This window comes from Muscardinus avellanarius (assembly GCF_963383645.1).
Source record: "Muscardinus avellanarius genome assembly, chromosome: 3".
Lineage (NCBI taxonomy): Eukaryota > Metazoa > Chordata > Mammalia > Rodentia > Gliridae > Muscardinus > Muscardinus avellanarius.
In genome coordinates this window covers 118414440-118437985 of record NC_137788.1, presented here as the reverse complement: position 1 = coordinate 118437985, position 23546 = coordinate 118414440, and the positions used below count along the sequence as shown (strand labels likewise).

At 44.4% G+C, this 23546-nt stretch overlaps 1 protein-coding gene across 1 annotated transcript in view; it reads left to right on the top strand.

Annotated features, from left to right (window-relative positions):
- Positions 1-9107: 9107 nt before the first annotated feature.
- PRPF3 (pre-mRNA processing factor 3) overlaps positions 9108-23546 on the top strand; it is a gene marked incomplete at both ends in the record, with an annotated part of 36611 nt that continues 22172 nt past the window's right edge. The window contains 5 exons of the mRNA XM_080693307.1: positions 9108-9252; positions 13526-13656; positions 15671-15817; positions 23029-23112; positions 23288-23508. Of these exons, the coding sequence (XP_080549433.1) occupies positions 9108-9252; positions 13526-13656; positions 15671-15817; positions 23029-23112; positions 23288-23508 (728 nt within the window). The remainder of the gene's footprint in view (positions 9253-13525; positions 13657-15670; positions 15818-23028; positions 23113-23287; positions 23509-23546) is intronic.

Genomic DNA, 23546 nt, shown 5'->3' with positions numbered 1-23546 from the left:
TAGGACTGGATAGGAGGCCCCCGGCAGTCTTCTCCTTTCCCCAGCCTCATTGCTGTCCTCTTTCTCTACAATAAACTCAATCATATGTATGTAAGACCTGCATATATACAAGCAATCCTATTGGCCCGCAGTGGACGCTCTCATGTGCGAGAAAAACTGAGTCCAAAGTAGTCTAGGAGTAGAATGGTGGTTGCCAGGGGAAAGGGGAGGGGGCAAAGGGAGTTTTTAAAAATGTGTACAGAGTTTCAGTTTACAGATAAAAAAATTCCAAGGTGAGTGGTAAAGTATTTACAATTAAAAATGTTTTAAGTGGAAAAGGCCCAGCACAGAGGTGCATACCTGTAATCCCAGCAATTGGGGAGACTAAGACAAGAGGATTGCAGGTTTGAGGCTATCCTTGGCAAATAAAAAAATAAAAGTCAGGCATAGTGACTCACTTGTTATCTCAGTACTTGGGAGGCTGTCAGGAGGATCCCAGGTGCACAGCCGTCTTCAGCAACTTAGCAAGGACTTCTTCAAGTTACATCCTGTTTCAATTTTTTTTTTTTTTTTTTTTTTTTTTGGTGGTACTGGGGATGGAACCTAGAGGTATTTTATCTCCAAGTAATACCCCCAGCCCTATTTTTCATTCTTTATTATTCAAACAGGGTCTCACTGTCTTGCAAAGGACCTCACTAACTAGCTGAGGCTGTCCTCGAACGGTGATCCTCCTGTCTCAGCCTCCCAAATGCTGGGATTACAACTGTGTGCCACAACGCTAGGTTGATGAGCCTAGTCCTATTTTTAATTTTGAAACAGGGTCTCACTAAGTTGTGGAGGGCATAACTAGCTGAGGCTTGCTGCAAACCTGCAATCTTCCTGCCTCAGCCTCCTAAGTACTGGGATTACAAGCATGTACTACCATACCTGGCTTTCAGCACTATTTAATATTGTTTTCCTGTGGTACTGGGGATTGAATTCAGGGGCATTCTACCTCTAACATACACTCCCCACTCTATTTTAATTTTTGTGATACTGGGGGTGGGACCCAGGGGCTTTTCTACCTCTGGGCTACACTCCCAGACCTATTGTATACTTTATTTGGAAACAGGGTCTCACTGTCTTTCCAGTAGTTTTCCTAAAGGAGGCTATGGGAGTGATGGTGGAGAATAAATCAGTAGATGGATGATAGAAAAGATGAAATAGAGGTGTGTTGGGAGAAAAAAAAAAGGGCAAAGAGCTAGAAATACCCTCTCAAAGTGGTTCTCAAAGTGTCCTTAGATCAGCAGCAGCATCACATGAGAAATGGTTTGAAGTGCAAATTATGGAACCCTACTTTAGGTCTCCCTGATTAGAAATTAGGATTGCAGCCCAGCAGTCTGTTTTAACGAGGCTGCAGGCGAGTCTCCTGCCTTCTGGAGCTTAATAATCATTGCCTTATATGTCCTCAGCATCCAGGCAAAGACTCCCGCCACCACCACCTCTCTCCAGCAGGCACTGCTTTATATGTTTTGTTTCTTGGTACTGGGGATGTAACTCAGATATTCTACCTCTGAGCTACACCCCCAGCCCAGTTTGCTTTTTTTTACTTTGAAACAGGGTTGCACTCAGTTGCTAAGGACCTTGCTAAATTGCCGAGGTTGGCTTTGAACCTGTGGTTCTTCTGTCTCAGCCTCCCAGGTACTTATGTTCCTTGGACCACAATGATAAGGCCGACTGCTCTGCGTCCCCTCCTGCCGTCCTCTGAAAGCCATGCTGCCAGTATTAAGAGTTGGCAGCAGGCATGGTGGTGCATGCCTGTAATCCCAGTTCTTGGGAGGCTGAGAAGGGAGGATTGTAGTTTGAGGCTAGCTTCAGAAACTTAATGAGGAAACTTAGACCTGTTTCATAAAAAAAAGGGTGGGGATGTACCTCGGAGATGGAGAGCCCCTGGGTTCAATCCCCAGCAGCATACACACACATGAGTTGGCACTGCTGGGCACGGTGGCACATGCCTGTAATCCCAGTACCTGAGAGACTGAGACAGGAAGAGCACAAGTTTAAGACCAGGCTCAGCAACTTAGCAAGACCCTGTTCAAAAGATGGGAGCAGGACCATGGTGGTGCATGCCTATAATCCTAGTATTTGGGAGCCTGAGACAGGGTCACAGGTTTGTAGCTAGTCTCAGCAACTTTGGCGCTCTATAATTTAGTGAGACCCTGTTTCATAATAAAAAAAAAAAAAAAGCCAGGCGTGCTGGTGGACACTTCTAGTACTGGGGAGGCTGAGACAGGAGGATTTCAGGTTTGAGGCCAGCATCAGCTACTTAGGCCCTCCACAATTTAGCAAGACCTTGTTTCAGATAATAAAAAATTGGACTGGGGATGTAACTTGAAGGTAGAATCCCTTTGGGTTCAATCCCCAGTACCACCAATAAAATTAAATCAAATAAAAAATAAAGTAGGCCGGGCGTGGTGGCGCGCGCTTGGGAGGCAGAGACAGGAGGATCGCGCAGGTTCGAAGCCAGCCGCGCGCGCTGGCTTAGGAGACCCTGTTTCCAAACAAAAATGTAAAAGTAGGTCTGGGAGTGTAGCCCGGAGGTAGAAGGGCTTCCAGGAACCCCAGTACCACCAAAAAAAAAAAAAAAAAGGCAGGAGGTGCAGCTTGGAGGTAGAAAGCCCCTGGGTTCCATCCCCACTACCGAAAAACTAACTAACTAACTAACTAAATAAATAAATAAAAACAAAAGACTAAAAACTAGGCCTGGGATGTAGCTCAGAGGTACAATGCCCCTGGGTTCCATCCCCAGTACCGCAAAAAAAAAAAAAAAAAAAAAAAAGTAGAATCTCCTGGGTTCAATCCCTATTATGCTACCTACATGCACAAAAGAAAACAGCCATGTGCCAAACTACCTAACACTTATTTGTTAGTGTTCAAACATCACCCCCTTGTGGCAGAATACAGTGGCTTCAGAGTTGTGGCCTTCAGTCCTTTAAATAAATTGTACTTTTCACAATTATCAAGCAGGACTTGGTGGCGCACGCTTGTAATCCCAGCGTTGGGAGGCTGCGACAGGAGGATTGCGGTTGGTGGACAGCCTCAGCTACTTAGGCCCTCCGCAACTTAGAACCTGTTTCAAAATAAAGAATAAAAGCCAGGCGTGGTGGTGCACAGGAGGAGTGAGACAGGGGGATCGAGGTTCAAGGCCAGCCTCAGCTACTTAGCAAGGCCCTTTGCAACTCAGTGAGTCTCTGTTTCAAAATAAAGAATAAAAAATAGGGCTGGGGGTGTATCTTGGGAGTAGAATGCCCCTGGGTTCATCCCTAGTACCGCAATAAATAAAGAATAAAAAATTAAAAATAGGGCAGGGGTGTAGCTTGGAGGTAGAACGCCTCCAGGTTCCATCCCCAGTACCGCAAGGAAAAAAGAAAGAAAGAAAGAAAGAAAAAATGATCATAGTTCCTGATGAAGCGAGACCGGCAAGAAGATATTGTGGAACCACGGTGATTCCTGCTTCTCAGTACTTCCTCATCTTTCCCTCACATTAGCAATCAGGCCCAGTGAATCCAGCGTTTTGTGCCCTCCATAGAAACGGCTTAGAAATGAGCCCTTGCCCTGAGGAAGCTTACGTTATGACTGGGGAAAAAAACTCTGGATAGACTGTATTCAACTTTGTTACATTTAAGCAAACTCATTTTAACAAATTAGACATAGACACTTCTGAATCTTTCAAACTTCTGAATTTGGCTTTTAAATGATCATTTCAAGTCCAAGCCAAGGTGGTAGCACACATCTGTAATCCCAGTACTTGGGAGGCTAAGACAGGAGGATCCCAGGTTCGAGGCCAACCTCAGCATTTTAGTGAGACCTTGTTTCCAAATAAAATAATAAAGCCGGGCATGGTGGCCCACACTTGTAATCCCAGCGCATGGGAGGCTGAGACAGGAGGATTGCACAGGTTCAAAGCCAGCCTCAGCTACTTAGCGAGGCTCTCGGCAACTTAGTGAGACTCTGTTTCCAAATAAAGTATAAAATAGGTCTGGGAGTATAGCCTGGAGCTATAAAAGCCCCTGGGTTCCACCCTCAGTACCACACACATACACACACACACACACACACACACACACACACACACACAAAATTGGGTCTGGGAGTATATCCTGGATGTAGAAAGCCTCTGGGTTCCATCCCACTACCACACACAAAAAAATAAACATAAAGTTCTAAAGGGTAGCTAAGATCTAGTTTACTCTCTGAAAAGTATTTCCTACAGTGGTTTGTGTGTGTGTGTGTGGTACTGGGGGTGGAATCCAGGAGCTTTCTACCACCAGGCTATACTCCCAGACCTATTTTATACTTTATTTGGAAACAGGGTCTCACTAAGTTGCCGAGAGCCTCCAGTCTCAGCCTCCCAAGCTCGGGGATTACAAGAGTGCACCACCACGCCTGGCCTTCCCTGCAAGTTCTAATTTTCAGTCTTGACCATAGTTCATACTTCCCAAGAGCAGTCAAACAACAATGGGCCTTAGCACATAGCTGAGATGTTTCACAGGTGTGTATTGGGCGGCTCAAGTTCCAATCTGCTTGTGCTGTGATTAGTGGAGCAGAAACACTCATTCTCTTCTCTTGGAAGCTAGAAGACACTTGTGTGGTGGTTAGTGACTTGGGTTGCTCTAGTCATTTTATTTCTGTATTGGTTTCAGAGGAATGGTGATTTTCTTTTTTTGTGGGTCTGGGGATGGAACTCAGGGGCATTCTACCTCGGAGCTACACCCCCAGCCTTAGTTTTTAGTCTTTTTTTTTTTTTTTTTTTTTTTTTTGGTGGTACTGGGGTTCCTGGAAGCCCTTCTACCTCAGGGCTACACTCCCAGGCCTATTTTTACATTTTGATTTGGAAACAGGGTCTCCTAAGCCAGCGCGCGCGGCTGGCTTCGAACCTGCGCGATCCTCCTGTCTCAGCCTCCCAAGCGCGGGGATTACAAGCGTGCGCCACCACGCCGGGCAGAATCACTAGTCTTTTTATTTTTTAGCTGGTATTGGGGGTGAGGGGTGGATTCCAGAGGCTTTCTACCTCCGGGCTATACTCCCAGACCTATTTTTTAATATTTTATTTGGTAAAAGGGTCTCACTAAGTTGCTGAGGGCCTAAATAGCCGAGGCCGGCTTCGAACCGGTGCGATCCTCCTGTCTCAGCCTCCCAAGCGCGGAATTACAAGCATGAGCCACCACGCTCGGCTTTTAGTCTATTTTTTTTTTTTATTAAAAAACATTTTTTTGTTGTTGTTGCGGGTCTAGGGATGGAATCCAGAGGCATTTGACCTCCGAGCTACATCCCCTGCCCTATTTTTATTCTTTATTTTGAAACAGGATCTCCCTAAATTGTAGAGGGCCTCACTAAGTAGCTGAGGCTGTCCCTGAACCGCGATCCTCCGGTCTCAGCCTCCCGCATGCTAGGATTACAAGCGTGCGCCACCACGCCGGGACTTAATCTTCATTTTGAAACAGGGTCTCGCTGTTGCTGAAGGTCTCGCTAAGTTGTTGAGGCTCACGAACCTGTGATCGTCCGGCAATCAGCCTCCCAGGTATTGGGATCACCGGCGTGCGCCACCGAGCCCGGATTGGGGCACTTAAAGCCCTGCTTCAGGCGACAGCTGTTCCATGTAGCGGGAGTCACCCAGGCCGGCGCGGTAGAGGGAGGCGGCCGCCGCGGCGCATGCGCCCTCCGCTGCGAACGTGTTAAACACGGCTGGCCAATCAGCGCCCGGCCCCACGGCTGGCCAATCAGCGCCCGGGCCCCCGGGTCACGTGGCGGGGCCGCAGCGTGGCGGCGGCAGAGTCGGGAGCGACGGCAGGCCGGAGGGCGGGCGGGAGGTTTCCGGTTCCGGTGTAACGTTCGGGCTCCGTCTCAGGGGCTGAAGTTTGTGAGGTGAGTAGTGGCCCCGGGCCCGGAGAGGCTGCCCCGGCGCCGGGGCCCGCGGCCGGGCTCAGCCCCACGGCGAGACCCGGGCAGGGTGGGCGGGCCGTAGCGGCAGGAGGGCTCGCGAGGAGAGCGGGAGCGGCCCGGCGGGGGCGGGAAGGGGCAGCCCCGGGGCGGGGAGTTGGGGTAGGACGCGGGGGCTCGGGGCCGGTGGAGGAGGCAGAGTAGAAATGGAAGAGTGTGGGTCTCCAGGAGAAACTAGGGTTGTAGCTGGAAAGAATGGAAAATCCCTCCCGAAGATTGGATCCTGCTACCTGCTCATTCAGAGATCTTTGTGCCTTGACCCTCTCGCTCCCCCACCCCACGCACTTGCTGGTGGACCCTGGGATAGTGGCAGAATTAGTTACTCTTTTTTAATCCATGGACTGTTTAGTTTGCAGTCTAAACGTCTGACGGAGGAGAGTTGGGTTGAAAATGAATGCATTTGTTAGTGTAGAGCTGGGGTAGACATTCCATGTGATAATTTTGCTACTTCATTTATTGCTTTGAGTTTCCAAATTCATCACACTGGCCAGCGTAGGGTTCGATTCTAGCGAAATGAGGCCCGTCAAGCAAGGATTCTTGTTTTGTTCACCGTTACCGTTGTATGCATCCTCAGTACCCAGGAAGGACACTGGTTGGCACTTAGTGGTTACTTAGTATATGTTTATTGAAGGCATTAAGTATGATGTAGGTATGGCAGTTGTCCTCATTTGCTAAAATAAATAAACTGAGTCTCAGAGGAGTTAAATTGCTAAAGACTTATAAATAATGGTGGTGCACCATATCCCAACTGTTCAGTGACCTCTTCATTCCCCTTTCTGCCTTTACCCTTTGGTGGTCCTGTATATGCTCTCCCCCCCCCATTTGGTACTGGGGATTGAACCCAGGGGCATTCTAATTCTGAGCTACATCCCAAGCCCTTTTTATTTTTTGTTTGGAAATAGGCTCTCACTAGCTTGCTGATGTTGTCCTCTAACCTGCAATCCTCCTGTCTTAGCCTCCCAAGTACTGGGATTAAAGGTGTGCACCACCATGCCTAGATCTGTATATGCTTCTCTTGAACAATAAACATTTAATATGTAGAAATACATAGGCTGTATTCTATCTCATGATGGCATAATAAAGTCAACATCAAATTATTTTTTTATTTTTATTTATTTTATATTTTATTTTATTTTTATTTATTTATTTATTTTTTTGCGGGTCTGGGGATGGAACCCAGGGGCATTTGACCTCCGGGCTACACCCCCTGCCCTATTTTTTATTCTTTATTTTGAATCCGGGTCTCACTGAGTTGCAGAGGGCCTGCCTCACTAAGTAGCTGAGGCTGTCCGCGAACCGCGATCCTCCAGGTCTCAGCCTCCCGAATGCTGGGATTACAAGCGTGCGCCACCACGCCCGGCTCCCAACATCAAATTATTAACACAGCATGTTACCGAGGCACAAAATCTTTCAGTCTTCATTTCATGACTTTAATCTGCTAGCTTTGTTTAGGTATGTTGAAATTCAATCCACTATTTGTCAGTAGATCTTATAGAAGACAAACCTGCCAAGAATAGAGAAGTTGATCAGACAATTTCTGACTTAACAATTACCCCAGTACCCCCGTGGTACTGGGGGTGGAACCCAGGGACATTCTACCTACAAGCTATACTCCCAGCCCTATTTTTTATACTTTCTTTTTTTTTTAATTGGTACACTATAGTATCACATCATAATATGGATCATGTTGACAATGGCATATATTCACACATTACTTGGTGCCCCCCTTCCACTTTTCCCTCCCTCCCAATACTGAGTGTCCAGGTTAACAATGGTATATTCACATGTATTCACATAGTTGCATGTAGCTTTTCCATGAATAAACCTCAGCCTTCTTCCTCCCCTACCCTTCCTTCTTGCCTTCGCTAATGTTTCCCCTCCATTATCTGGATTCTCTCTGGGATTCCTAATATTCCCTAGATCTCACCAAGTTGTGAGGGCCTCACTAAGTAGGTAAGGCTGGCTTTGAACCCAGATCCTCCTGTCTCAGCCTCCTAAGTACTGGGATTACAAATGTGTACCAACACACCTGGCTTCAAACAATCTTTTAGAAGGGAAGATGTCTTAAAACATTGTAAGAGATGGATTGTCATACCATACTATGATGAGTAGCAATGCTATAAAGAGGTTAGCTTGAAAATTGAGGTCATTGCAGTCCTACAGCCATTATGAAGAACATCAGAAAGTTTTCTCTGTGCTTATGAGGATATTTGAGATTTTGGGAGGAGAGCGAATATAAACATAAAGAATGTAACATTTTGTACTCGTGTGAATTAAATAATGACTTGTGGATGGTCTTTTATGATATTGTTTTCTCTGTTGGGGTAAAATATAGAATCCAAAATGAGAATATTTTCTGAGTTCATGGATTATTCTCATCAAGTCAGCTGACAGAGACCTGATAGGATAGAATAAGAATTATCTATGCATAGAGTTCCCACTGGCACAGCCAGGTGTGGTGGCACACACTTGGGAAGCTGAGACAGGAGGATTGCAGGTTCCTGGCTAGCCTCAGCTACTGAGGCCCTCTGCAACTTAGTGAGACCCTGTTTTCAAATGAAGAATAAAAAGTGGGGCTGGGTGTGGTGGCACACGCTTGTAATCCCCGAGTTTGGGAGGCAGAGACAGGAGGATCACACAGGTTCAAAGCAGGTTCAAAGCCAGCCTCCCTGGCTTCAGAGACCCTGTTTCCAAATAAAATATAAAAATAGGTCTGGAAGTGAAGCCCGGAGGTAGAAGGGTTCCATCCCCAGTACCACCAAAAATAAATAAATAAATAAATAGACTAAAAATAGGGCTGGGGGTGTAGCTCAGAGGTACTAACTAGATTTTTTTTCTTCTTTTTTGCGGGTCTGGGGATGGAACCCAGGAGCATTCGACCTCTGAGCTACACCCCCTGCCCTATTTTTTATTCTTTATTTTGAAACCGGGTCTCACTGAGTTGTAAAGGGCCTCACTAAGTAGCTGAGGCTGTCCACTAACCGCGATCCTCCGGTTTTAGCCTCCCGAATGCTGGGATTACAAGCGTGCGCCACCACGCCCGGCTCTAAGTGGATTGTTTTAATTGTTTTTAATGCCTTAACTCTTCTGGTTTCTTTTTAGGTGTGATATTGAGTCTCACTTGAGAGCTACTGTTCTTTCCTGGAAAAATGGCACTGTCCAAGAGAGAGCTGGATGAGTTAAAACCATGGATAGAGAAGACAGTGAAGAGGGTGCTGGGTTTCTCAGAGCCCACCGTAGTCACAGCAGCATTGAACTGTGTGGGGAAGGGCATGGACAAGAAGAAGGCAGCTGGTAGGTACCTTGTTGACTGTTTTGACTTAACATGTAAGATGAACACCCAAATAACTGCCTAATTATTTATAATTATTGTGTGTGTGTTTGTGCACACATGCACTAGGAATTGAATGAACCCAAGGGTCCTCTGCCTACAACTATACCCCAGCCCTTTCTTTATCTTTATCTTTTTCTTTTTCTTTTTTTTTGGGGGGGTGGTACTGAGGGTGGAACCCAGGGGCTTTTCTACCTCTGGGCTATACTCCCAGATCTGTTTCTTTTTGTTTATACTTTATTGGGAAACAGGGCCTCACTAAGTTGCTGAGAGCCTAAGTAGCTGAGGCTGTCTTCGAACCTGTGCAATCCTCCTGTCTCAGCCTCCCAAGCGCTGGGATTACAAGCGTGCGCCACCATGCCTGGTGTTCTTTTTCTTTTTTGAAAGAGGGTCTCACTAAATTGCTGAAGTCGGCATCAAAACTGTGATCTTCATGTCTCATCTTCTCAAGTATTGGGATTGCAGGCATGTGCCATGATCCCCAGCCCAGACACTGCTTTGGCCATATTGTAATATCTTATAATGGAAATAGCATAAATAATTGATTTTTCTCTTACTGCTGTATTGATTGATTGGCTGGTTGATATTTTGTGGCATACTTTGAATCTTAGACTGACCCATTGGCCACATACTGTCACTTAACTTAGATTTAGTTACAAAATATGTTAAGGTCATATAGGTAGATTCAGAATGACATCTCAACAATTGAAATTCTTTCTAAAATACATTAAAAACACCCAGAGTCAGGCATGATGGCACCCACCAGTACTTGGGAGCTGAGTAAGGAGGATGACACGTTTAAGACCAGCCTCAGCAGTTAAGACTCTCATCAACCTAGAGAAATGCTCTTTCAAAATAAAAAGTAGAGCTGGGAGTTTAGCTTAGAAGTAGAATGCCTCTGGGTTCAATCCCTAGTACCACACACACACACACACACACACACACACACACACAGCTAAGGGAGGTAGATTTGTTAATAGTAGTCTTATATGGCCTGCTATTTGAGAAGTGTTAGGGTGATTGATTATCATTCATCTTAAATTTTTTGGGGGGAGAGTATTGAGGATTGAACCCAAAGACACTTAACCACTGAGCTATATCCCCAGCCCTTGTTCTTCTACTTTGAGACAGAGTCTTGCTAAGTTGCTGAGGCTGTTCTCCAACTTGCTAGCCTCTTGCCTCAGCCTTTTGAGCAGTTGGGTTTATAGATGTGTGTCACTGTGCCTACCTTCATCCATCCATCCTTCCTTCCTCCCCCCCCCCTTTGTTGTACCCCCCACCCCCGGAGCTAGGGGTTGAACCCAGGAGCCTTCTACCTCTGAGTTACACTCCTGGCCTGATTTTTTTGTTTTTATTTTTGTGATGCTGGGGATTGAAACCAGGGGCATTCTGCCTCTGAACTACATTCCCAGCCTGATTTTTGTATGTGTGTGGTGCTGGGAATTGAACTCAGGGGCATTCTACCTCTGAGCTACAACCCAATCCTATTTTTTATTCTTTATTTTGAAACAGGATCTCACTAAGTTGTGGAGGGCCTAAGTACCTGAGGCTGGCAGCAAGCTTGCAGTTCTCCTGTCTCAGCCTTCCAAGTATTGGGATTATAAATGTGTGTCACCACACCTGGCTTTCTCAGCCCTATTTTTTATTCTTTATTTTGAAACAATGTCTCACTAAATTAACCTGAGATTCTCCTAAGTACTTTCAGCTTCCTAAATACTGGGATTACAAGCATGAGCCCATGTGCTCAATTTCCCAGCTTCGTCTTAAACTTTGTTACTCAGCTTTAATAGGTTCCTCTGGATATCCTACATCCTAATACAAAAAAATTATAATTATATTTTTACCTCATAAAGCAGGATCATTCACTGTAACAGACTTTATAGGAATTCTGCAAAGAACTTTAAAAACATTTCCTCCCTCCTTTAAATAAAATTCCAGTGTTGGGTGGTGGTATGTACCTATATTCCCAGCTACTCAGAGGACAAGGCAGAAGGACAAGGAGTTCAAGGCCACCTGTGCAACATGGTGAGACCCTTTATTAAAATAAATATATAAGACCTCTGATCCAAGCTGAGGCAGGAAGATCAAGTTTGAGGCCAGCCTGGGCAATTAATTAATTAATTGCGGTGCTAAGAGTTGAACTCGGGGGCATTCTTCCTCCAAGCTACAACCTCACCCCCATAGTTTATTCTTTTGTTTGTTTTTTGGTGCCACTGGGGATGGAATCCAGGGGCCTTCTACCTCGGCTACACTCCCAGACCTATTTTATTTGGAAACAGGGTCTCTTAATCCAGCTGAAGCTGGCTTTGAATCCGCGCAATCCTCCTGTCTCAGCCTCCCAAACGCGGGGATTACAAGCGTGCGCCAACAAGCCCGGCTTCCCATTTTTTATTCTTTATTTGGAAACAGGGTCTCACTGAGTTGAGGAGGGCCTTACTAAGTACCTGAGGCTGGCCACTACCCTGCCATCCTCCTGTCAGCCTCCCCAATACTGGATTACAAGCATGAGCAGTTTGACAAAACCCTGTCTCAAAACAGAAAAAGCCAGGTGTGATGGCCCATGCTTATAATCCTAGTATTTGGGAGGCTAAGACAGGAGGATCGCAGGTTTGTGGCTAGCCTCAGCTACTCAGTGAGACCCTCCACAACTTAGTGAGACCTTGTTTCAAAATAAAGAATAGAGCCATGCAAGCTTGTAATCCCAGCATTTGGGAAGCTGAGATAGGAGGATCCGGGTTCAGGGACAGCTTCAGCTACTACTTAGTGAGGCCCTTTGCAACTTAGTGAGACCCTGTTTCAAAATAAAGACTAAAAAATAGGGCTAGGAGTGTAGCTCGGAGGTAGAATGCCATTGGATTCCATCCCCAGTAGAGCAAAGTAAATAAGTAAATAATAAGAAATTGGGCTGGGGATGGAGTTCAAATGTAGAATGCCCTGGGTTCAACCTCTGGCACCATAAAAATAAGTAAATAAATGAATAATAATAAAATACAAAAAGGGGTTGTGGATATAGCTTGGTAGTAGAATACCCCCCATGGGCTTACTGTCCAGTACTATAATAACTAAGTAAATAAGATTTTTTTTTTCCCTTTGTGGTACTAGGGATGGAACCCAGGGGCCTTCTATCTCTAGGCTACACTCCCAGACCTATTTTATTTTTTATTTAGAAACAGGATCTACAATACGCCTTTAATCCCAGTACTTGGCAGGCTGAGACAAGGGGATCTCAGGTTCGTGGACAGCCTCAACTACTTAGTGAGGGAGGCCCTCTACAACTCAGTGAGACCCTCTTTCAAAATAAAGAATAGGTGGGCGTGGTGGCTCACGCTTGTAATCCCAGCCTTTGGGAGGCTGAGACAGGAAGATCACAGTTCGCAGACAGCCTCAGCTACTTAGTGAGGCCCTTTACAACTCAGTGAGACCCTGTTTCAAAATAAAGAATAAAAAATAGGGCTGGGGGTGTAGTTCAGAGGTGGAATGCCCCTGGTTCCATCCCCAGTACTGCAAATAAATAAATAAATACATGGAGTGACACTACAAGCAAGCAAAAAATAAAGAATAAAAAATAGGGCTGGGTGTGTAGCTCGGAGATAGAATGCCCCCCTAGCTTCAATCTCTAGTGCCACAAAATAAAAAAAAGAAAGAAAGAAAGAAAGAAAGAAAGAAAGAAAGAAAGAAAGAAAGAAAGAAAGAAAGAAAGAAACCGGATCTCACTAAATTGCTCAGAGCCTCACTAATTTGCTGAGGCTGGTCACAAACCTATGATTCTCTTGTCTCAGCCTCCTAAGTACTGGGATTACAAGCGTGCATCACCACATCTAGCTCAAAAAAATAAAATATTAAACTAGGTACAGTGGTGCATGCCTATAATTTCAGCTATTCGAGAGGCTGAGGTGGGAGGATTGTTTGAGCTCAGGAATTCAGGACTGGCCTGGACAACATAAGCCCCTATGTTTAAAAAAAAGAAGAGAAGATGCAGTGATGCATGCCTATAGCCCCAGTACTTGGGTAGCTGACACAGGAGAATTGCAGCTTTGAGGCCAGTGTGTGGTAATATAACAAGACCTTGTTTCAAAATAAAAAGGGCTGGGGATGTAGTTCAGAAGTAGCATTTTCCTGGATTCAATATACCCAGTACCTTAAAAGAAAAAATCAGTGCTAATATATGTTATATGCCTAGCGGTGGAGTTTATGCTCTGATCTTTTCAATCCCACAACTTCTTTTTTTCTTGTCAGACCATCTGAAACCTTTTCTTGATGATTCTACTCTCCGATTTGTGGACAAACTGTTTGAGGCTGTGGAGGAAGGCCGCAGCTCTAGGCATTCCAAGTCTAGCAGTGATAGAAGCAGAAAACGAGAGCTAAAGGTAGGTTACAGTTCACTATCTCTGTGCTCAGAGGTGTTCTGAATGATAACCCAAGTTGCCGAGCTTACCTAGCTCACACAGTGCTATCCATTATTAGAAGACCTAGTATTAAAGAGAGATCCTTAGACTAAAGTAGAGGAGGTGAATTTGTAGTATCATCTTAGGATGAACTGCACAATCATTTAAAGTATACCAAAGAAATAATTGATAGTTTTGTCTTTTTTTATATACAGTTAGGAGTTTGGGTTCTTATGTTTCTCCAGGTCCCCCCCCCCTTTATTACTACTTATAAATTGATTGCTCTGAGATTTTTATCTTTGATTTATTTGAAGCCTAATAAGTTGCTTCATATGTGACTCTGCTGCTACCTGAAAAATAGACCTACTGTTGCTCTTTTATAGAGATTTTATTGCAAGGTATTTGTAGATAGGATACCTAAGAACATTATTTATTATGTTCTTGAGAACGTACCATTTGCTATAAGAGCTTATCACAGGTCATCTGTCCCCGTGACTGGTATACTTAAAAGGTCCCTTTCCTACTATTTTATTCTGTAGTTGCTGATTGAACATGGCCTTTTTCAATGTTAGCAGTGTCAAGCAGCTGATCTCTCTCATTTCCCTCAAGTAGCCAGTCTGTCCGTGCCACTTCCATCTCTGCAGGGTGGCGTGCTTCCGTGACTGCCACTCAGCCTTCCCAAGGGATTTGGATACCTTGGCTATCCCATTGCTTTTCCTAAAATACAAAGAATGGATAAGCAGTGTCTGCTTAGTCCCTTGGCCAGGCTGAGGAATCAAGAAAAATAAAAATTCATGTGCCTTTTGTTTTTAGAGCACCGTAGCTTGATCAGAGGAATGAGAAATAGGGCTTGCCCTAAGAAAAGTTTGCAACTAAAAAGGGTGGGAAGATACAGTAAAATATGGTCACAAATTATAAAATCTGAGTAGCAATTTTATGTAAAATTTAGGGTTGATTATAGAATTTCAGACTAGGTTGAATTTTGTTATACTTAAGGTAATGATTAATGCATAGTTTTCGGAGGTCTGTATCACGAAGATTATATTATGATAGGGCACACCACTGTGTCGGTGCTGAGGCCATGCTGTAAATGAAGTGACTGCCTTGGGTGGGATTAATAAAAATGGCTTCTTAAAGGAGGTATCTAGATAGCCAAGGGATATGGGTCCCATTTTTTTGGTCCATTCAAGTCCCCACTCCACACAATATATTATGGGAGAGTCCTTTTTCTTGAACTGTAGGAGTTCCAGGAAGCGCTCGCCCCTGGCCGAGGATATGTCCTTGCAAAACACGAGCCCTCCTAGTGAAGAGGGGATGTCACCCAAAGCCTACCACCGGTGTGTACATTTGCTTTTTCCCATTGTCCCTTCCAGTTGGCCACTCTTGGTCCTGTTAAATTCACGTTGCAAATTAGTCGACATATGTGAGTTCCCATTGTTTGATGAGAAGAACGTGTACGGGGAATGCAGAGAGAGCCCCTGCCCCAGAAGAGCGTAGACTCCAGTTGGGAGGAAGTGTTGCCATTGAAAGCCCTAACACTTGACAATCTCAACTGTGTAACTTAATCTAATATGAGCCAAGTTCTCAAGAGCTAAGAGGATGTGAAAGAAAAGTTTGATCAGAATGGGATATGGTTAGAATGAGGAAAACTTCGTGGAGGAGGTGAGTTTTAGGCAGGGTTTGGAGCAGGGGGTGCAGAAGTTAAGGGAAAGGATTATCAGTGTAGGCAGTAGCATTTGCAAAGACTTTGAGATGGGAACATTTGTAAGACCACGGGGATGAAATTTGCTTGACTGGCATAGGAGAATGAAGAAGCTGGGTCAAATGGTCCATTTGATGGAGAGTCTAGAAAACCCTCCTCTGGCAAGTAGTTATTTGCAAGGTTGTGTCATATTCCCCTGGGAAAAGCCACAAAATGCTGGTAGGGGCTAGGATGATTCTTCCCTTCTCCCCTTGGGGAGGGATACAGTTCTTCTTTCATCTTGGGTTCCCTTAGGAGGTGTTTGGTGATGACTCTGAGATCTCCAAGGAATCGTCAGGAGTAAAGAAGCGACGAATACCCCGTTTTGAAGAGGTAGAAGAAGAGCCAGAGGTGATCCCTGGGCCTCCATCAGAGAGCCCTGGCATGCTGACTAAGCTCCAGGTTAGTTTCTAGGGACTGAAAATAAAGTAGTTTTATGAGTTGAAGCAAGGGGTGCGTGTGATCTTGATTTGAGTTAGTGTTTAGCATTTGGAGAATTTTTATTTCCTGCTTTATGTTTTAGCATTCCTTGGCTTATCCTGGAATGTTCCAGTTCAGGATTATTGAAATTGCATTTACGGAGTATCTCCCATGTGTCAAAGTGTGTTAAATATATTGTTTGCTTAATTGTCTACCTGATTAGTTCATTAGGAAAATAAAATGGAATGATCAGAATTCATCTTAAAGGCAGAGAAAAAGAATTTCCAAATATGCTAAGTAGTTATAATCCACTTATAAGTAATTTGAAGTTAACATTGTACTATATTTAATAAGAAGTTTTTTTGTGGTTTTTTTTTTTTGTGTGTGTGTTTTTTTTTTTTTTTTTTTTTTTTTTTGAGGTACTGGGGGTGGAACCCAGGGACATTCTTCTACCTCTGAGGTGCACCCCCAGCCCTCTCTTTTATTCTTTAATTTGAAACAGGGTCTGACTGAGTTTCAGAGGGCATCACTAAGTAGCTGAGGCTGTCCCCGAACCGTGATCCTCTAGGTCTCAGCCTCCCGAATGCTAGCATGCGCTACCACACCCAGCTTATTCTTTATTTTGAAACAGGGTCTCACTGAGTTGCAGAGGGCCTCACTAAGTAGCTGAGGCTGGCAGTGAACCCAGATCCTCCTGTCTCAGCCTCCCAAATGCTGGAGTTACAAGCAAACATGCGCCACCACACCAGGCTGAAGTATCTGTTTTAAATGGGTACTGGTAACAGTCCCATCCTGTCCGTGTGTGGTCCTTCCCCCATCCCCCATCCCCCACCCCATACTGGAAACTGAACCCAGAGGCAATTTCCAAGCTATACCACTGGCCCTTTTCCTATCCCTATTTTGTTATTTCGTTGTTGCTTCTTTTTTTTTTTTTTTTTTTTTTTTTTTGCAGATCTGGGGGTGGAACCCAGGGGCATTCGACCTCCGAGCTACTACACCCCCTGCCCTATATTTTATTCTTTATTTTGAAACCGGGTCTCACTGAGTTTCAGAGGGCCTCACTAAGTAGCTGAGGCTGTCTGTGAACTGCGATCCTCCAGTTTCAGCCTCCCAAATGCTGGGATTACAAGCCTGTGCCACCACACCCGGCTTTTTTTTTTTTTTTTTTTTTTTTTGGTGGTACTGGGAGTGGAACCCAGGGGCATTCAACTCATCTACAGCCTCAGCCCTATTTTTTATTCTTTATTTTGAGACAGGGTCTCACTGAGTCGCAAAGGGCCTTGCTAAGTAGCTGAGGCTGGCTTTGAACCTGCGATCATCCTGTATCAGCTTCCCAAATACTTGGGGTTACAAGTGTGCAACACCACTTCTGGCTTTTATTTCAGTTTTTTGTTTTGTTTTGTCTTGTTTTGTTTGCAGTACTAGGGATTGAACCTAGGGGTATTCTGCCTCCAAGCTACACCCCCTGTCATATTTTTATTTATTTATTTATTTATTTATTTTATATTTTATTTTATTTTATTTATTTATTTATTTTTTTTTTTTGCGGGTTTGGGGATGTAACCCAAAGGCATTTGACCTCTGAGCTATACCCCATGCCCTATTTCTTATTCTTTATTTTGAAACAGGGTCTCACTAAGTTATAGAGGGCCTTACTAAGTAGCTGAGGCTGGCCACAAATTGTGATCCTCTGGTCTCAGCCTCCCCAGTGCTTGGATTACAAGCGTGTGCCACCACGACCGGCTTCTTGGTCCTATTTTTTTTGTTATTTTTTGAAACGGTCTCACAAAGTTACAGAAGTCCTCACTAAGTGACTGAGGTTGGCTGAAAACCTACAATCCTCTTGTCTCAGCCTCCCAAGTACTGTAATTACAACAATGTGTCACCATGCTCAGCTCTTATTATTTATTTTTTATTTTGAAACAGAGTTTCACTGAGTTGCTGAGTCTGGGCTTGAATCTAATCCTCCTGTCACTGCCTCCTAAGTACTGGGATTACAGGTAGGCACCACCATGCCTATGTGTGTGTATGTCACTGGGAATTGGACCCATGGGGATTCTACCTCCAAGCTACACCCCCAACCCTACTTTTTTATTCTTTGTTTTGAAGTGGGGTCTCACTGAGTTGCAAAGGGCCTCACTATGTTTCTAAGGCTGGCTTCAAACCTGAGATCCTCCTGCTTCAGCGTCCGAAGTGCTAGGATTACAAGTGTGTACCACCATACCTAGCTCATTGGTAATAATTTTGATGCTAAAAAAAACCAAATATTTCTTATACTACTTAAATATTGGGAAGGAATGGAATATATATCTTATGTACATTATAGAACATATGTATTGAATTTGGGAGGAATAGACTATATATTGTATGCATGAGTACATATGTGATATTTCTAGCAGGAAAACTGATGACTTCTTATAGAGAAAGGGGCTGGGAGCATTCAGTACTATTTTGTGGTTTTATTTTTTATTTTATTTATTTATTTTTTTCTGTGGTGCCGGGAATTGGACCCAGGGGCATTCTACTTCTGAGCTACATTGCCAGCCTGATTTTTTTATTCTTTATTTTGAAACAGGGTCTTACTAAGTTGCAGAGGGCCTCGTTAAGTAGCTAAGGCTGACCATGAACCCAGATCCTCCTGTGCCAGCCTCCCAAGTACTGGGATTACAAGCATGCACCACCACGACCAGGTCTTTTTTTTTTTTTTTTCCTGAAGATTGAACCTGGGGCATTCTATCTCTTGAGCTATAACCCCAGCCCTGTTTTATTTTTTTACTTCAAAACAGATCTCACTAAGTTTCTCAGGCCTTGCTAAGTTGGTGGAGCTGGCCTCAAACCTATGATTCTCTCTTAGCTTCCTAGTATTTTGAATTTATTTATTTATTTTTTATTTATTTATTTTTGGTGATACTGGGGTTCCTAGAAGCCCTTCTACCTCTGGGCTACCCTCCCAGACCTATTTTCTATTTTTACTTGGAAACCGGGTCTTTTAAGCCAGCAAGGCTGGCTTCAAACCCATGGGATCCTCCTGTCTCTGCCTCCAAAGTGCGAGGATTACAAGTGTGCTCCACCATGTCCGGCCATATTTTGAATTTTAAACTATATTAATATTTCATATCAAAAAAATCACAAATTTGTTTGTTTATTTAGTTATTTATTTTATTTTTTGTAGTACTGAGAATTAAACTCAGGCATTCTTCTCAGAGCTACACCACCAGCCCTCTTTTTCTTTTCTTTTCTTTTTTTTTTTTTTTTTTTTTTTTTTTTTCAGTACTGGGGATGGAACCCAGGGGCATTCTACCTCTGAGACTGATTTTTTATTCTTTATTTTATTTTTTATTTTTTATTTATTTTTTTTGTGGTACTGGGGATGGAACCCTTCTCTGGGCTACACTCCCAGACCTATTTTATATTTTTATTTGGAAACAGGGTCTCTTAAGCCAGCTAGGCTGGCTTCGAACCGGCGCGATCCTCCTGTCTCTGCCTCCCAAGCACAGGGATTACAAGCGTGCGCCACCACAACTAGCTTTATTCTTTATTTTGAAATAGGGTCTCACTAAGTTGCAGAGGGCCTCATTAAGTAGCTGAGGCTGTCTACAAACCCGAATCCTCTAGTCTCAGCTTCTTAAGTACTGGGATTACAAGCATGGTTATTCTTTGTTTTGAAGCAGAGTCTCACTAAATTGTGGAAGGCCTCACTGAGTAGCTGAGACTGGCTGTGAATTACACAAATTTATTTATTTTTATTTATTTTTGTGGTATGGGGGATTGAACCCAGGGGCATCTACATCCAAGCTATACCCTCAAGTCCTATTTTTTATTCTTTATTTTGAAACAGGGTCTCGCTTTGTTGCAAAGGAACTCACCAAGTAGCTAAGGGTGTCAGCAAACCAGGGTTCTCCTGTCTCAGCCTCCCGAATGCTGGGATTACAAGCGTGCGCCACCATGCCGTTTGAATCACAGAAAGTTTAAGAAGTAACTTGAGAGCCGGGCGTGGTGACACACGCTGTAATCCTAGTACTTGGGAGGCTGAGACAGGAGGATTGCGTAGGTTCGAAGCCAGCCTCAGCTACTTACTAAGGCTCTCAGCAACTCAGTGAGTCCCTGTTTCCAAATAAAGAATAAGGGCTAGGGCCAGGCGTGGTGGCGCACGCTTGTAATTCCCGCACTTGGGAGGCAGAGACAGGAGGATCGCGCAGGTTCGAAGCCAGCTGCATGCTGGCTTAAGAGACCCTGTTTCCAAATAAAAATGTAAAAAATAGGTCTGGGAGTGTAGCCCGGAGGTAGAAGGGCTTCCAGGAACCCCAGTACCACAAAATAAATAAATAAATAAATAAATAAATAAATAAATAAGGGCTAGGGATGTAGCTCGGAGGTAGAATGCTCCTAGGTTCTATCCCCAGTACCACACACACAAAAAAAAAATTTTTTTTGAAGAAGCCTGGTGTTTGGGTGCATGCCTGAAATCCCAGCTACTCAGAAGTATAAGGCAGGAAAATCACAAGGTCAAAAACAGCCTGATGCTGGGTGTGGTGGCGCACGCTTGTAATCCCTGCGCTTGGGAGGTGGAGACAGGAGGATCACGCTGGGAGTGTAGCCCAGAGGGAGAAGGGCTTCCAGGAACCCCAGTACCACCAAAAACAAAACCAAAAAACAAAACCAGCCTGAGCAATTTAGCAAAACCCTGACTCAAAATAAAAAGTGGTAGCCGGGTGTGGTGGTGCACGCTTGTTGTTATCCCAGTACTTGGGAGGCTGAGACAGGAGGATCGTGGGTTGGTGGCCAATCTCAGCAACTTGTGAGGCCATCTGCAACTTAGACCCTCTTTCAAAATAAGAAATAAAAAAAACAAGGCAGGGGATATAGCTTAGAGTTAGAATGCACATGGGTTCAATCCCCAGTACCGAAAAATAAAAAGTGCTGAGCCTAAATGGCGCACACTTGTAATCCCAGTACTCGGAAGGCTGAGACAGGAGGATTGCAGGTTCATGGCCATCCTCAGCTACTTAGGCCTTGCACAACCTAATGAAACCTTATTTCAAAATAAAGAATAAAAAAATAGAGCTGGGGGTATAGCTCAGAGATAGAATCCTGTAGGTTCAATCCCTAGTACCACAAGAATGAATGAATGGATGAACGAATGAATGAACTGTGGTGGGACATCGTTGAATACACCTGTAATTCCAGTACTTGGAAGTCTAAGACAGGAGGATCACAAGTTTGAGGATAGCCTGAGCAACTTAGTGAGACCTGTTTCAAAATTAAAAATAAGGCCAGGAATGATGGCGCATGCTTGTAATCCCTGTGCTTGGGAGGCAGAGACAGGAGGAATGCGCAGGTTTGAAGCAAGCCTTGCTGGCTTAAGAGCCCCTGTTTCCAAATAAAAATATAAAAAAAATAGGTCTGGGAGTGTAGCCCAGAGATAGAAGGGTTTCTAGGAACCCCAGTACCACCAAAAAAGTAAAAATAATAAAAATAGGGCAGCAGAGGGTCTAGCTCAGAGAAAGAATATCCCGTGTTCAATCCCCAGTTCACAATTGCTGGGCGTGGTAATGCATTCTTGTAATCCCAGTGCTTGGGAGGCTGAGACAGGAGGATCACACAAGTTCAAAGCCAGCCTCAGCTACTTAGTGAGGCTCTAGCAACTTAGTGAGACCCTGTTTCCAAATAAAGTATAAAATAGGTCTGGGAGTAGAGCCCGGAGGTAGAAAAGCTCTTGGGTCCCACCCCCAGTACCATAAAATAAAAAATAAATGTTCACAATTGCCCTATATTGAAGATAGGTAATACTATTCTCCCTTTTAGAAATTTGAAAGGTTTAGAGATGAAGTATCTTGTCCAAAGTAATATGGGCATTAAGTGGCAGAATTAAGATTAATACTTAGAGCCAGGTGTGCTGATACATGCCTCTAATCCCAGTACAGGAAAGGCTGAGATAAGAGGATCGCAGATTCAAGGGCTGTGGCCTTGGCAACTTAATGCAACTAACCCTGTTTCAAAATAAAAATAGGGCTGGAGGTGCAGGCCAGAGATAGAATGCCTCTGGATTCAATCTCAGTACAAAAAAAAGAAAGATTACTATTCAGGTTTCTTTTTGTGTGTGTGTGGGTCTAGGGATGGAACCCTGGGGCATTTGACCTCTAAGCTACACCTCCTGCCCTGTTTTTTATTCTTTATTTTGAAACAGGGTCTCACTAAGTTGTGGAGGGCCTCACTAAGTAGCCGAGTGAGGCTGTCCGCGAACCGCGATCCTCCAGTCTTAGCCTCCCGAATGCTGGGATTACAAGCGTGTGCCACCACACCTGGCTTCAGTTTTCTCTGATTCTTAATCACCAACCTATATAATTTCCTAATATGCCAATCCTGATTTAGAAAGTGGGTTGAGCTGGGCGGTGGTGGCGGTGCACGCTTGTAATCCCAGTATTCAGGAAGTTGAGACCAGAGGATCGCGGTTCGTGGACAGCCTCAGATACTTAGTGAGACCCTGTTTCAAAACAGAGAATAAAAATAGAAGCCAGGCTAGGTGGCACACGCTTGTAATTCCAGTAATCGGGAGGCTGAGACCAGAGGATCACGGTTTGCAGACAGCCTCAGCTACCTAGTAAGCCCTTCCGCAACTTAGTGAGACCCTGTTTCAAGATAAAGAACAAAAAATAGGGCAGGAGTTATAGCTCGGAGATAGAATGCCCTGGGGTTCCATCTCCAAACCCGCAAAAAAAAAAAAAAAAAAAAAAAAATATTGCAGGGGGTGTAGCTCGGAGGTCGGATGCCTTGGGGTTCTATCCCCAGACCTGCAAAAAAAAAAAAAAAAAAAAAAGGTTGAAAAATTTTAGTGCTCAGCTCTTTAAATCTTTACAGCATTTTTTAGTCTATGGTGCAGGCAGAATATGGTAGAGTCATTCAGAAACATTTAGCTCTCTAGACTTGAATGATTTTAGCAGTCTGTATGGGAAAAATAAAAAGAAGAAATTAGCTGGGCATGGTGGGGTGTGCTTGTAATCCTAATACTTGGGGGGCTGAGACAGGAGGATTGCAGGTTCAAGACCAACCTCAGCAACTTTGGGAGACCCTGTTTCAAAGTGAACAATAATAATCGGGCTGGTGGAGTATCTCAGAGGTAGAACACCCCTGGGTTCAAAAAAAAAAAAAAGGAGAGATTAATACTTTTCCAATTTTCCCCCTCTGGAGAGCAGATCAAACAGATGATGGAGGCAGCAACTCGACAAATCGAGGAAAGGAAAAAACAGCTGAGCTTCATCAGTCCCCCTACACCCCAGGTACTGTACTCCGACTACTCTGCAAAGAGGTCTGTTAACACTGAGCTTCTTGCCATCCGCTCAGTGAGAGGCCACAGGGTTTCCCCCACGGTCATCTGCCATAGTCCACATGGTGCGCGCTGTCTGGGTGTCAGTCTGCCTATCTCAGTCTTTGTGATCTTTTTCTCTCTCACAGCCAAAGACCACTTCTTCCTCCCAACCAGAGCGACTTCCAATTGGCAATACTATCCAACCCTCCCAGGCTGCTACTTTCATGAATGATGCCATTGAGAAGGCACGGAAAGCGGCTGAACTCCAAGCCCGGATCCAAGCCCAGCTGGCACTGAAGCCGGGGCTAATCGGCAATGCCAACATGGTGGGCCTGGCCAATCTCCATGCCATGGGCATCGCTCCCCCGTAAGTAGATTTCATGGTCTCCCTTGTCAGTACTGAAA